The sequence below is a fragment of the Ceratotherium simum genome, chromosome 18, assembly GCF_057802395.1.
Source record: "Ceratotherium simum simum isolate JZ-2026a chromosome 18, ASM5780239v1, whole genome shotgun sequence".
NCBI lineage: Eukaryota > Metazoa > Chordata > Mammalia > Perissodactyla > Rhinocerotidae > Ceratotherium > Ceratotherium simum.
The window spans coordinates 42,997,713-43,013,774 of NC_141917.1; the positions used below are offsets into that span (position 1 = coordinate 42,997,713).

General features: G+C 42.2%; 1 protein-coding gene across 1 annotated transcript in view; it reads right to left on the reverse strand.

Moving 5' to 3' along the window:
* The window catches only part of ANKRD55 (ankyrin repeat domain 55), a 91,013-nt gene that overhangs the window by 47,142 nt on the left and 27,809 nt on the right, over positions 1-16,062 (reverse strand). Inside the window, exons 2-4 of the mRNA XM_014781646.2 lie at positions 15,540-15,662; positions 10,145-10,275; positions 6,301-6,410 (exon numbers count right to left, since the gene is read on the reverse strand). Of these exons, the coding sequence (XP_014637132.1) occupies positions 6,301-6,410; positions 10,145-10,275; positions 15,540-15,662 (364 nt within the window). The remainder of the gene's footprint in view (positions 1-6,300; positions 6,411-10,144; positions 10,276-15,539; positions 15,663-16,062) is intronic.

The following is a 16,062-nucleotide window of genomic DNA, read 5'->3' on the forward strand; positions in this document are numbered from 1 at the left end:
TGTAGTCTGTTGTTGACAGAAACGTTGTTACGTGGTACATGAATGTATTTCTCCCACAACCCCCCAGCCCAGTCTTCTATTAGCACCAGCTCAAACTCATCCTGCTCTCAGATCTCCAGGCAGCAGCATAAGGCCCGCCTCACTCCTGGTCCCAAGACTGCAGGCACAGATCCCCAGCAGGAGCGTTTCCAGAGAGGCAGTGCAGTGAGTGAGAAGAGCACAGATGCTGGGCCAGACTGCCTCCTTTAGAATCCCTGCTCCATCACCAACCAGCTGGTGACTTTGGGCAAGTTATGAAACTCTCAGTGCCTACATTTTCTTATCTGAGAGATAATAATAACACCTACTTCTTAAAGATTCGCTATGACTTTAAATGAGTCAATGCATATAAAGCACTGAGAATGGCCTTTACATGCCATAATAAATTCTGTATAATGATTTTTTTAAAAGCTCCTACCCTTTGTATTTTGGGGTCCCCTGATTGCCATTAGGTGTTTGGTAGGCCAGAGAGAGATCAGCTGGATGTATCTTGGGGAGTGGCTTGTTTCTGTGAGCTTCTCTGATTTGCTGGACCCTTGGGCTCACAGCCCTGGAGTTGGCCAGCCAAGGGATGAGTAGGAAAAAGGATCCCCAAGCCAGCTGCTTGCCCTCCTGTCCCTGAAGTTGCCTGGACGTGAGAGTACGCTGTAACGAAACATCCACCCACAAGTTAGAACGCATCACCTGGTAACTAGAGAACAGGACCCCAAAGAAATGATTTCCTTCCTCCCTCTGGCTGTAGTCAAGAACAATGAAAAGAGGCAGAGCTGCTGGCACTCTGGCAGGGAAAAAATAAAAAAAAAAAATCTGCTGGTAACCATGGCGACCATGAAAAAGACCTTCAGAGAGCCCTGTGGCTGCTTTCAGAGGAAATCGCTGCTTGCCTTCCAACTCTAGCATGCGCAGCGTTGTACAAACACAACTCCGTGCTCTTTGGAGCTTTGTCTTAAAGATCGTACCCCCTCTTTCACACGGGTGCACTCTGAATATTCCAGGCAAGGAAGCAAGAAAAACCACGGGGAGCCGAAAGGGAGAAAAATTGGACCTGCTGAGAAGCTGAGGGATCAAAGCAGGAAGGGGAATCGTGAGACAAAACCTGTGCTCCTTTGCTTTTGTCCATCCAGCTTGCCTTCATGTTTGTAATGATAACTCCCTCACCCCTGCGGCAGCTTAGAGCCCACTGAGTTGTAGCTCAGCTAAGGCTGTGTATTGGCAGTGACTGGTTTACTGGTGAGTTGTTTCCATCAGAGAACCAAAATCCCTCTGGAGGCAAAGGGCTAATTGAAATGTCTCTTTGGCTTGTTTATAAGCAGCTTCAGTTTGAGGCTTCTCTCTGAATAACCTTCAGTGAACACTAAGTGGAAGGAGCATGGTGTTTGGAAATCTAAGGGTTAACAGATTTTACAAGGAGTACGAATACCTGAGCACAAGGCCACAAAGCGACCCTTACATGTGCTTACGATTAGGGGAAAAATACAGATGTGTGTGCACTAACAAAGGTAGAGAAGGGAGTTTCGGGGAACTGAATGGTTAAGTCTGATGTTCAGTGGGTTCTAAAGTCGAGCAGCGCTCTACGTCCCAGGGTCAATACAAATAGAGCACTGTTCACACCCTGACGACCTTTGCAGTAAATGTGTGTGCAGGTCGGCGGGTGCAGGACTGCATCTGCGGGCACCTGTATGTGTGGACACACTTTTTGTGGACCCGTGTGTGCTAAGGCGAAGAAGGCCAGAGTGAGAGCTGGTGGGGTGGCAGCAGCAGGGTTTCATTCTCTGGTGCTGATCTATGTATTTCTTTATTTCTACCTACCTTCCATCATCATCACCATCATCATCACCACCAACACTTACTAAACACTGACAATTGACAGTGTTCAGTGCTTTCTACACATTTTCTCATTTCCTTCTGACTACTTACCTGTGAGGTAAGTACTGTATTTTCCCTACTTTCTAGAAGAGAAAGCTAGCTGAGCCTTGACCTGTCAACTTGCCAAAGATGATCAAGTCGGCAAGAGATGGAGCAGGATTCAAACTCAGTCAGTCTGACTCCTGAGCCAGCACTCCTGAGGCCTTTACCTCAATCCAGAGAGGATTCTAGATGGTTTTCAGATACACATAGTAAAACAAGGTTACGAGTGAAAAAACTAGGCAAAGAGAAAGCAAGGGCAGGATAAAGAAGATGTAATCATGGTCCTACATGTATGCCAGAGGTGGGGCACAAATTGGGCTTTGAGTTTTCTAAACACACAGAGAGAAACAGGATCATGTCACAGTGTCCACGTGGTAAAAATGAAAAATAATTTCTTGGGAGAAGCACAGCATTCCTCCTTTATTAGAAGGTTTTCTTGTGGTTTCTCATAAAGGATTTTTTTGATGCTGTAATGAATAAAATATTTCCTGACAATGAGACAATAAGCAGTTTTGTAAGGCTGTTTCTTATAAGGCCTCTCAACGTAGGCTGAGGGCTTAGTGACAAAACGTGGCCATTAAAATAAATTCTACAGGGTCCACAACAGTGGATCCCAGGAGCAGAGCAGATCCATTGGGCAGGTTACTTATCTTCCCACATGCATTAGGCAATTAATTATCTTGGTTCCTCAGTCTCCTCATCTATAAAATGGGGATAGAAATATTACCTACCATATGGAGGTGTGGTCAGGATTGGATGAGACAGTACATGGAAAGCACTCAGAACATGGTAATAATCAGCGCTGTTTGTCATCATCATCATTGTTGTAAGTACAGACCTATAGGCTTTAGTGGTCAGCCAAGCTGGCCTCAAATTGTGTCCGCTTAGGAAAATCAAGCAAACAGCTTTGCATGGCCTAATGGCAGGCTACTCCCTTCTGCATTATGGTTGTAGGATTAGGAAGTACCCACAAGCCAGACTAAAATTTTTTTTCCCAGAAAACAATTCTGAGTCCACGCTGACACACAAACCAATGGGCGATTGAAGCCTAACTTCTCTGCTACGGGGCGTGACTTGGTTAGTTTCTGCTTGAAACACTGAATGCAGATGTTATCAAACTCTGCCATGGCCATAAAATTTCTCAATAAAACAATGGTAAAATCTCTAATTTTAAGCAATGCAATTCCACAGGGAATCCTTTAAGGCAAGCTAGTTTCGAAATGTTCTCTAAGTAATAAAACCATTGATTTGCTATGTGGTTATTAAGGTTTAACCAATTCATTTTTGGAGAACATTTATCAGAAATGATGGTTTTGGTTTTGGGATAGTTAACCTTTGGGTTTCACTCATTACCGCTGCTAGCATTACCATAACTAAAGCAGGATTTTATCTTCTAGAATCAGCTAGGTTTCCTCTTAGGACAGATAAAACACAGAAGGATGTTTATTTTTCTGGCTCCAGCTCTTCTGAAGGTGGTGGCTGGGTCATTAGGTACAATTTCTAGAGAAGGGGAAGCCACAACTCTGTGTTATCTCAGTCACAGTGATGTAACATAGATCCTAGAGAGTCTGGGGCACTGCTGGGCGTAATAAGAAATAAGCTAATATGTTCAAAAAAGAGGAAGTACACTTGGATTAGTTTTCAATTTATTATTGCATTGGTTTCAAGTGATGAACCTAATTGACTGACCAAATTAATCAGTGTGATTTTGACTGACAAGGCTTAGTTCACCCCTCAGGTGCAATGCTTGTTGACAGAGGCAGCTTTTCATCAAATTCATGCTCCCCTTTCTTGGACTAGAGTCATTGCTGGGAGGTGGATTCTTGGTCATGGACTATATTCCTCAGCACTCCTTATACCCAAGTGTGGCCAAATGACTAGTACTTGTTATGGAATGTGAGCAGAAGTAAATTTTGTCATTTGCAGACTGAGATTTTACAGAAATAAGTGGGCTTCTCTACACTCCTCTTTCCCCACCCTCAGGCTGAACAAAGAGGATTCTGTGATCCTAGAGGATGATTGAACCACAAAAGAGAAGAAGGTTGGGTCCCTGAATCACCATGTGGAGCAGAGTTCCCATCCAGGAACACCTACTTTGGACTAAACTTTTATTGTGTTAAAACACTGAAGCTTGGGTTTTATTTGTTACAACAGCTATATTTACCATAACCAAAGCAGGTGTTTATATTCCAGAATCAGGTAGATTTTGAAATGACCACTCTGAGGCAGGTAAAAGCAATTAAGTAGAGTAAATCAAGGCAGAATAGTCTTGGGCCGGCCCCGTGGCTTGGCGGTTAAGTGCGCGTGCTCCGCTGCTGGCGGCCCGGGTTCGGATCTGGGTGCGCACCGACACACTGCTTCTCCGGCCATGCTGAGGCCGTGTCCCACATACAGCAACTAGAAGGATGTGCAACTATGACATACGGCTATCTACTGGGGCTTTGGGGAAAAAATAAAAGGAGGAGGATTGGCAATAGATGTTAACTCAGAGCCGGTCTTCCTCAGCAAAAAAAGGAGGATTAGCATGGATGTTAGTTCAGGGCTGATCTTCCTCACACACACACACACACACACACACACAAAAAAGACAGAATAGTCTTAAAAGGTACAGTTTAAACATATTTTCTAAAGATTACCCTTGGGAAAATGGTATGATTTTGTCGCTAAATATTTTTGTGGGCTGTCTAGAAAAGTCATTCTTTTTTTCCCCCCTAATTCATCAAAAGAGAGTCATCCCTTTATGATGTCTATTGATTGTTAGCTCTGGACTTGGTATTTCTTCTCTAAACTTCCTCATTTTGTTGGGCTCTGAGTAAATCCTAGCTTTCTATTATTCCTGGATATAATCCAATGATAATAAGAGGCAAGGCTTGGTTGGGAATAGTCCTGGAATTTCCCAAGCCCTTTTATTTTAGTGTAAAACAGATTGAAATGAAGAAATCCTGTTACCTCTCAACCTGGAAGAGGCCTTGGTCTTGTCAACCCCCACAGAGCTTTAGTTTTTGTTCTGGGCACAGGGTATAGAGGATGAGGCACCAGAATGTGCCTCCTGTGGCGCTGGCCTGCGGCCTGGCTCTGGGGAATGCTAAATTCCTGTCAGAAGCATGTTCTGGCCTAGCTCTGGGGAATGCTAAATGCCTGTCAGAGGCATGTTCTGTGCAGCAGAGGTTAAGGAAGCGCCCAGAATGTTGCTGATTCTACAGTGGGAAATGCTGTTATCAGCTGCTCTGAGGGGCTTTCAGAACATTGGAGACTGAGGCCATTTAGACACAGAGGCCATTTAAACATAGACGCTTGGTCTGGGCAAAACTTTTTCCTTTGTTGCTCAATGGTCTTACAAAAATGTGACCTTCTCAATCATCCAACTTCTTTGAATATATTTCTTCCCATGGCTTCTAGCAGCACATGGTCCTGGTTTTCCTTCAAACCCACTGGTCTCCCTGTCTCAGTCTCCCTGGTTGGGTCCTTTGCCTCCTTCCAACCCATAAACATTGGCATGACTCTGAGTTCAGACATTAACCATTCTGCCCAGTCAGTAGTCTTTTACCCTGTTTGATTTTCTTCACAGCACTCGTCACTTTTTGAAATTATCCTATGTATTTGTTCACTAGCGTGCCACTTAACTCCTTCACTAGAATGTTAGCTCTGGGAGGTCAGAGACACTGTCTTGCTTACTGTGGAACTGCTAAGGCCTAAAACAGTGCTTGGTCCATAATAAGCACTCAATAAATATTTATTGAATTAATCATTGACTGATTAATTGAATGAATGAATATATGAGTTTAGATGATGACAAATAGCATTTCTTCTTAAATCAGAGACTAAGAGAAAAGGGCTTTGTTGAAGTAGGAGGGGAATGAGATTAGAGTTTAAGATTATTCCAGGAGGGGGCCAGCCCTGTGGCTTAGCGGTTAAGTGCGCACGCTCCGCTACTGGCGGCCCAGGTTCGGATCCCTGGCGCGCACACACGCACCGCTTCTCCGGTCATGCTGAGGCGGCGTCCCATATACAGCAACTAGAAGGATGTGCAACTATGACATACAACTATCTACTGGGGCTTTGGGGAGAAAAAGGGGAAAAAAAGGAGGAGGATGTTAGCTCAGAGCCGGTCTTCCTCAGCAAAAAGAGGAGGATTGGCATGGATGTTAGCTCAGGGCTCATCTTCCTCACAAAAAAAAAAAAAAGATTATTCCAGGATATTTTGATTTGTTGAGATGTGGTCCTGCCTGCTGCAACTTAAAAAAAAAATGGACGGATTTTGTTTTTATTTGCCACCAAGGGTTGGATTAGATGACCTTCTAATCCAAGTTGGGTTCCTCCCAACTTGAGCGTCTTGTGAACCTGGCTACTTACCTCACATCAGGCTCAGCAGTGGCAGCATGCAGTGGCAGACGGCCATTTTTATCTGGGATATTGTGCTTGGCACCATTTCTGAGCAGACTCACACAGCCTTCCAGCCAACCCTGAAATACAAGAGCAACTGCGTCATTATATAACACAATCTCGCATAACACAGTCCAACAAACTTTCTCCAGTTTTCTTTCCCTTTCTTCTTTGGTTTGGCTAAAAACATGTTTTATTTGACTTGAAATGATTAAGGACCACAACTCCCATTTAGACACCTCACAGAGGGCTGAAGATCTTGAGGTATGGATTCCTGAGTTTTCTGGGGGACATTTACCCTGTCCAATGCAGACTGATTCCTAGACTTTCTCTTCTGCCTCTCCCCCTCCCCATTTCTAGGGCCACTTGCTGGTATTCCACTGATATACTCAGTTCCTAGAGCCAAACATGGCAAGTGATAGGCGGTGATTAATCAGCTTTAGCCTCTGATTCTATGGGCTTTGCTCCAATTCATGCCTGTCAATAGTCTGACCTGGATGCCATGGTCCAATTCCAAAAATTAGGCTCCTATGTCATTCTTGAGTCTCAGCCTCCATTCTATGCCTCAGTTTATCTATATCTGATAAACAAGGCTTGGTCCTCTTTTTCAAGTTCCCTTTCTAGTAACCACAAGGACAATAACTGACTTATTCTAGTCAGTCTCCCTCCCAATGCCTAGAATCCTAACCTGAGCCCTACTCCAATGGCTGGGACCCGGCCACCTTGTTGACTGATTTTTCTGATGTTGAATATGGGATATCACCAGCACCCTCTAAGAGTTCCCCATTGCTGTATTTTACCCACTTATGAACTCCCCAAGAAACTTGGTGTGAACTCCCTGACGTCTACTAATTCTCTAGATTGACTACTAATCTCTAGTCTCATGAGATTGCCACATCTCATGCGTGTCCCCTCCTTGGTTAGCACTTACAGCTGGGTTATTTCCCCACTCTCTCTCTCGTTTCAAAGGGCAATTATCATTGCAGACTAGTTCTCTCTTTGTCCTACACTACTTTAAATAACTGACCCAACCCTACTGATAACCAAGTTTGGCTCACATACCGAGAATAATACCTCCTACATCATCCAGAACCACTTGGGTTACTCACTCAAGTAGACTTATAAATAGATGGAACTACTATTATGAAGAATAATATGATAACTCTCTCTCCTGCCTTCCTCCATTCCTGTATAGTTAAGCCTCGAGATTACCCAGAAAGATGAGAAAGAAGACTGAAGATTTTCCTTCACAATATTGGAAGCAATAAAAATCAAAAAGTTACTAAATGCAAAGAGAAGAAGAAAGATAATGATAAGAAAAGAAACTTTTGGTCTGAAAGGTCTGGAAAACCCTCTTTTAATGAAAGCATATCAAAATTCATAGGTTATAATATTGAATGTGGCTTTATAGAATTGACCAATAATATCTTGTCTTAAGTAGAAGCAAATATTTTTCAATCTTGAGTCATAGTTTACTAATATATTAAATCTGGTTTTAGTTGCTAATGTCCAAGTCATCAAGTTCTCTGATTAAAAGGAAAAAATATGACCAGGAGACCCAAAAGAAATCTATGTTGGACAAATTTAAGAGTTGCCAAAGTTTCACTGCTTTTGAAAAACATATCTTCTGATGGGGGAGGGTTTGAAACATTTTATCATTTTGCAACATTTCCTGGAACTATGTGTCTATGTGGTTTTCTTTTTTCTTCAGAAAAGAAATTGGAAAACCATTGAATACATCTGGAACCCATGGTCACTGTTCAGAAGAAATGAACATGTTTTGTACCTAGTATGTGCTGGATGACTCCTACTGTGTGCTCTGTTTCTCCTTCAATTGTGATAAACTTAGGGTATTATTTTTATTACAGTTTACAAATGAGGAAAGAGGCACAAAAAGGTGAAGAGGTTTTCCTAAGGTCACACACCTATGGTAAGTTTGTTTGTACACAGAGTTTGGAGCTGTGACTGAGACTTAATTTCAAGGTGCCCCTTTTGCCAAGTTTCCCTTTAGTACTTGAATTCAAACATTGCCAGAAGGGAGTGGTGGGCTTCACGGTGCAATCTCCAGGACACCCCTGCCCCCTACCCCTTCCCAGGGAGCCTCGGGAGAGCCAGGGACGGGTCCTGTCTTGTACTGCCACACAGAGGCGGGGTCATCATCAAGAAGGTGATGCCACATGCTGTCATGGAGGCATACTTCCCTGAGGTAGCTCCTCAGAATATGTCCCAGAAAGAGCCGTTGGGAGGTGGCACCTCTGTAGCCTCAGTAGTCATTGCAATCCAGAGGAGTACTTCTCTCCAGTCCCTTAAGCAGCTGTCTAGCCCAAGAAATGTGAAATTTTGAATTTTAGAATTTTCAAAGAAGTGCAGCTTGGTTTCACTCTATTCTGTATGTTGGTAGAAGTCAATTTTAGAAATCGTCTCTACTCCCTTCCTCCATCCCATCCCCTGATCAAAATTTTTCTCTTTTCCTCAGCTTAGACGCCAAAAAATTTCATAGCAAGAGCAGTTATTAGGGCATGTGCTAGAAAGGAGGGGGCCTGGGAGAGTCCTGTGTCTCTCTGAGATATTGGACTTCACCTTGTATGTACTCATAGACCAGTGGTTTTCAAACTTGAGTGGGAATAAAAATTGCTGGGGAGGTTTGTTTAACATGCAGACACCTCCCCACTCCCACACTACCCCCATCCTGCTCCCAGTGTCTGACTAAGGAGGTCTAGAGTGTACACCAGGAAGCTGCATTTAAAACGAGCACTCCAACACTTTGAACAATGCTTCCCAGATTCACGTGTGAGTCCTAGAGAAAGAGGGTATGCAAACAGAAATGAAAAAGTAGCTTCAAAAGAAAATCTCTGTGAGAATTGGGCAATGCCTCATTGCAATCTATGCTAGATCATGGGAGGAAGTTGTGCTGTTTGGGGAAGGGAAGTGTTCTACTTCACAAGGGCAGCTTTAGGACAACATGGGGCTGGCCCAGGGTGAATCCACTACTGTCAATGGGCAGCAACAGCAAATGTGAGAAGCTGCATTGGCAGCAACATTGGTTATAGTGAAGATTCCCAGGAGCCTTGTAGGTTCCCGGGAATCTCGTAGGAGAGGAAGAATGATGACCCTCACGTGGCACTAAGGAGGACTTGTTTGACTTGGATGCAAAGTAGCCCTGGGGTCTCCCAGAAGGACTGCAGGGAGGATTGGAGAGGATAGGGGCTTGAAGATTTTCAGCAAGGCTTACCAAGCTTGCTCTAATGTTGGGAAATGTGATGAGGACTGGCTGTATACAATTTTTAAATTGAGCATTGACTGTGGGTTGAGTCTTATGCTTGGTGTTGTCCCTTAAGAGTGTAGGATTTCTCCCCTACTCCCTACCCTCCACTCTTCCCAGTTCTCGTCATTCCCCACATTCCTCATCCTCCATCTTCTACTCAACTAATCCGATCCCACAGATGTTAACTGCGGCTTCAAGTGCTACTACCCACTCAGGGTGTTAATGGAGGGCATTCCTAGAAGGAATACCAGGTGTGTCCAGAAATGCCCCAAGGGAAAGTCTGATGCAGTCAAGATGGAATAGAGTATTTCTCTAATGGCGATATCACCTCTGTCTTAGAGGATTGTTAGGAAGACCCAAAATGACTTAAATCCATGAAACCAACTCTACGTGGTGATATTAATGTTGGAGATGATTGGAACAAAGCTTCAAGTTCTATTTACTTTGGCTAGCTGCATAAATCCAAGAACACTCTTCTGCAAGGGAGACCTGTAACGACACATTTAGCCCACCCCACTCCCTAGTGCCCGGGACAGACACAGTCCGTACCAGATAGGTTGCCAGGCATAGACTTGTACGGCCATAAGCGTCCTGCATGTTAATATTGGCTCCCATCTTCAACAGCAGCTTCACTGTGTCCACTTGACGTCCAGAAACTGCGTGCATCAAGGGTGTACATCCTGGAATGAGACATTTCAACAGCCTTTAAAAATGTTTGACTTGTGAAATTTATGCACAGAATTTATTTGCCTGTTCATTTATTATGCTTTTTGCAGATGAATGAACAGCCCTCAACACAAACCCAGATGTTGAGCTCTATGGGACTGAAGAGAGATGAAGATGATTGTTGCTACATTTATATATACTATGTATTTTTCTGGTCCAATTAAATCTTCTGTAATTTTGCAGTAATTGGTTGATTAAAACATTTTGCACTGATGGATAAAAATTGCTTACTACTACCTTGGGAATCAGCATCATTTGGGACATAACAGGCAGGTTTACCCTGACCTGGCTTGAACAATGCAGAATCTAGAAGTGTCTTTGTAAAGCAACTCTAGCCAGCCAGCCAGCCAGGTCCAGCACACTTCTATCGGAGGCGGTGGGTGATATAGGGCAGTGATGATAGCCTAGCTTTGGTTTGTACTAATTCTTGCCAAAAGGGGCCAACTTTACTGAAATACTTCTGTTTTTGTAATCAATATAGCCCAAGGCATTTGGTTTTCATGTATCTTCTTCCTGAATAGAGATGAAGTTACACATTCTGATTAACTTTGCAGGGCTGTTGGAACAAGCCAGCCAGGTGAGGCAGAATCCAGGTGCTTCATACTCCTTCAGGTGAAGAAACCAAACCTCAGACACAACCCCTCGCCCAGCTGAGACTTGTTTAGATGTCTTTTGATTGGAAATTCATATTGAGGTTGTGATTCTTCTCTGAGTGAACTGCAAGCTATGACCCTCAGAGATCCCTGAGAATTGATAAATTCCAGGGCTGCTGTTCTCACTGAAAGACTGTAGCCGGCAACTCAGTTTCTCGCCAAGTCTCTCCTTTTTATTACTCTTTCAGGCATCTGTACTGGGTAAAAGCAGCAATGAAGTGGTATGTCTTAAGTAGTGGCAACATTTCTGATTCCTCTCACTTTATTCTTCTTTTTCAAAATTGTTTTAACTATCTTAGTTCCTTGGCTTTTCTATATAAGTTTTAGATAATAATCTTGTCTATATCTACAAAAATATCTTGCTGGGGTTTGATAGAAATTGCATTAAACCGGTATATGAATTTGAGGAGCATTGCATGTTTACTATATTGACTCTTCTAATCCATGAACATGGTATGTCTCTCTATTTAGATCTTCTTTGATTTCTTTAATCAGCATTTTATAGTTTTCAGTGTATAGTCTTGTACATATTTTGTTATGTTCACACCTAAGTATTTTTTATTGAGTGATTTTAAATAGTATTGTGAGTTTAATTTTGGTGTCCATGTGTTTATTTCCGGTATATAGGAATACAATTTGTTTTTCTGGATTGATCTTGTACTCTGTGACCTTGCTGAACTCACTTAGTTGTAGGAGTTTTTTGGTAAGTTTCCTAGGATTTTCTATGTAGACAATCAAGCTGCGCAAAAGGGACTGTTTTATCTTTTTCTTTTCAGTATGTTTGCTTTTTATTTCTTTTTCCTGCCTTTTTGCACTGGCTAGAACTTCCAGCACTGTGCTGAATATGAGTGAAAGTGGACATCTTTACTTTGTTCCTGATCTTGGGGGCAAAGCATTCAGTCTTTCACCATTAAGTAAAATGTTAGCTCTAGGCCTTTTTTTAATAGATACTCTTTATCAAATTGAGAAAGTTCTCCACTATTCCTATTTTTCTGAGGGTTTTTTTTTTGTGAGGAAGATCAGCCCTGAGCTAACATCCATGCCAATCGTCCTCTTTTTGCTGAGGAAGACTGGCTCTGAGCTAACATCTATTGCCAATCCTCCTCCTTTTTTTCCCCCAAAGCCCCAGTAGATAGTTGTATGTCATAGCTGCACATCCTTCTAGTTGCTGTATGTGGGACGCGGCCTCAGCACGGCCGGAGAAGCGGTGTGTCGGTGCAGGCCTGGGATCTGAACCTGGGCCACCAGTAGTGGACTGCGTGCACTCAACCACTAAGCCACAGGGCCGGCCCCTTTCTGAGGGTTTTTAATCATGATGTGTGTAAAATTTTGTCAGATGTTTTTTCTCCGTCAATTTATATGATCATGTGATTTTTTTTCTTTAGCTGGTTAATATGATGGATTACATTGATTGATTTTCAAATATTGAACCAGACTTACATCCCTAGAACAAACTCCACTTGGTCATGGTGTATAATTCTTTTTATATATTACTGAATTCTATTTGTTAATATTTCACTAAGGTTTTCAGCGTCTATATTCATGAGGAGTATTGGTCTGTAGGTTTATTTTTTTATATCATCTTTGTCTGGTTTTGTTATCAGAGTAACATTAGCTTCCTAAACATAACTGAGAAGAGTTTCCTCCTCTTATCTTTTCTGGAAGAGACAATGTAGCATTGATATTAATTATTCTTTAAAAGTTTATAGAAGTCTCCAGGAAAACCATCTAGGCCTGAAGGGTTCTTCTTGGAATTTTAAAATTTTAAAACTAATTTTAAAATTAGTTTTCTTAACAGTTATAGGGCTAGTCAGATAATCTATTTCCTATTAGATGAATTGCGATAGTTTATCTTTTTTGAGGAATTGGCCCATTTCATGTAAATAGTCAAATTTATGTGTGTAGAGTTGTTCGTTGTGTTTCCTTATCATCTTTTATTTTTTTTCCCCCCAAAGTCCCAGTAGATAGTTGTATGTCATAGCTGCACATCCTTCTAGTTGCTGCATGTGAGACGCGGCCTCAGCATGGCCGGAGAAGCGGTGCGTCGGTGCGCACCTGGGATCTGAACATGGGCCACCAGTAGCGGAGCGTGCGCACCCAACCACTAAGCCATGGGGCCGGCCCTTATCATCTTTTAGATGTCTGCAGCATCTGTAGTGATATCCTTGGTTTCATTCCTGATAGTGGTAATTTGTGACTTCTTTCATTTTCTGTCACTATTGCTAGAAGTTTGTCAATTTTATTGATCTTTTCAAAGAATCAGTTCCTTGCTTCACTGATTTTCTCTATTGTTTTTCTGTTTTCAATGTCATCGATTTCTAGTCTTCTCTTTGTTACTTCTTTCCTTCTGTTTGCCTTGGGTTTATTTTGCTCTTCTTTTTCTAGGTTCTCGAGGTAAGAACTTAGACTATTGACTGATACTTTTCCTCCTTTCTAATGAATATATTTAGTGCTATACATTTCCCTCAGCATTGCTTTAGTGTGTCTCACAGATTTTGATAGGTTGTATCTTCATGTCCTTTCATAGTCAGTCGGTATAAGCCAGGATTGAACCCAATTAGTCTGGCTCTTTCCTGTACTTATCACACAAGTGGTGTTTAACCTTTGACTCTCCTCATTTCCCACTTCCAGCCCCAAGGCAGATGTACAAGTAAATCTGCTTTAAAAACAAACAAAAATACTACAAGGATAAACTAGGGAGCAACTACTCACTTTACAAAACATTTTGCTGTCCTGATAAGGGAATCTCAAGCTCCTCTTGGACAGGTCAACTAGTTAAAAATCATTAATGACTTCCCAGAAATACTGGGACAGAGAAACCAAGGACAGATCTTTTGTTATAGTCACATAGGTCCCTAAGTCTCTGTTTCTTTTTTTTAAAGTCTGTTTTCTTTCAGTTGTTCAGATTGGCTCAGTTCTGTTGTTCTATTTTCAAGTTCATTGATCTTTTCCTCTGCTTCATTATTCTGCTGCTGAGCATATGCATTGAGTTTTTTTGGGTGTTTTTCGGGTTTTTTTTGTGAGGAATATTAGCCCTGAGCTAACATCTGTGCCCATCTTCCTCTATTTTGTATATGGGATGCTGCCACAGCATGGCTTGATGTGTGGTGTGTAAGTCCACACCCAGGATCCAAACCAGCGAACCCTGGGCTGCCGAAGCAGAGTGCACCAACTTAACCACTACACCACTGGGCTGGTCCCAAGTTTTTAATTGTGATTATTGTGTTTTTCAGTTTTTCAATTTTCCATTTGATTCTTCTTTATATCTGTTATTGCTTTGCTGAAGCTATTTTTTCATATGTTTCAAGCATGTTTGTAATTGCTCGTTGAAGCATTTTTTCATGGCTACTTGAAAATATTTGTCAGATGACTCTAACATCTGTCATCTTAATGTTGGCATCTATTGGTTGTCTTTTTTAACTCAGTTTGAGGTCTTCCTGTTTCTTGGTATGACCAGTGATTTTCTATTGAAACTTGGACATTTGGGGTATTGTGTTATGAGCTGCCTGATCTTACTTCAACCCTCTATTTTAGCTGACTTTCTCTGGCACTGCTCCACAGGGGAAGTGGGGGATGCCACCTCATTATTGCCAGGTGGACTAGAAGTCCAGGTTCCCTACTTGGCCTCCATTGACACCTGAGGGAGAAGACTCTTCTTTACTAGGTGGTGGTGAAAGTCCTAATTCTCAAGAAGGCTTCCTCCGCTATAACCCCAAGAGGTAGGGGGAGGAGGACCTCACTACCAGATAGGGGTGGAGGTCCAGGGTCCCCACTTGGTCTTTGCTAGAATGGGTGGGGCTGGGGCCATAGTGTTTTTTGTGTGGTTTGGCTGGGGTAGATTCATTATTATCTAACAGTTTTCTGTCTTGCTATGTAGTCCCTTTCCTGGGTCTTTGACTAGAGAGCAGCCTTTTGTTGGGGCTTTTTTGGTCTATGCCTGTTGGCATTTCTGGGTTGTCAGCTTCTTCAGCTCCGAGTCTGGGATATATGAGGCAAAAAGAAAACCCAGGGAATTTACTGCCGTGTCATTCCTTGGGTTCCAGGGTCCTAGCCTATCTATCTTTTTCTCTTCACCTTCCAGAGTACTCTTACGTTTATTTAATATACAATGTCAGAATTGTTAGTTGTATTTAGCAGAAGGAATAGGGAAAAAAGTATATTTACTCCATCTTCCCAGAAACAGAAGTCCTTGCTCCTTGGCTTTAACAGTCACACTTTCTCAATATCCATTGCTGCCAAAAATAGCCTCCTATTTCCATACCCTTTTTCTAGCTACGTGGCCTCTCTACTAAGTCATTCATACAAAGAAGTTGGAAACAAACCCAAACCAACTGGCTTAATTATAAGAGGTGATGTAAAAGAATTTGAATATTTGTGTTCAAGGGCCTCATTTAAAGAAATATCAAGGGATCTGCACACAGTCACAGGCAGGATACTCCTTGTCTCTCCAGTATCAAAGTGGCCTGTCAGACATAATTTTTTTTAACATTGCTCACCTCTGAAGGCCATCTCTAAAAGGACAGAGCAAAACATTCTGCAGGATTCAAAATGCATATACAGCTCACCTTCACTGTCACAGCATTCTAGGATGGAGGGGTCTTCCCGAATCACCGAAGTCAGAGCATTGACATCTCCATTAGATGCTGCCTGATAAACCATGGTCAGGTCAACTTCCTCAGATGAATCACCTTCATGAATCAAACAGAGACACAGTGTGTGGAGCAAATTCACCGAGAGAATAACAACACTCAAAGCCTCACTCATACAAATGATTCATGAAAACCTATCTGGTGAATCCAGGCAGAAGGCTGAGTCATCCTGATCACGTGCACCCTCAGGACTTCTGAAGAAAGGTAGATCACTGTAGGCCATGTTGTAATGTCACCATATGCAGTAGTACACCCTTATCTGTGGTGAATACATTCCAAGACTTCCAGTGGATGCCTGAAACTGTGAATAGTAACTAACCCTATACATACTATGTTTTTTCCTATACATACACACCTAGGATGAAGTTTAATTTATAAATTAGGCACAATAAGAGATTAACACTAATAACTAATAATAAAATAGAACAATTATAACAAT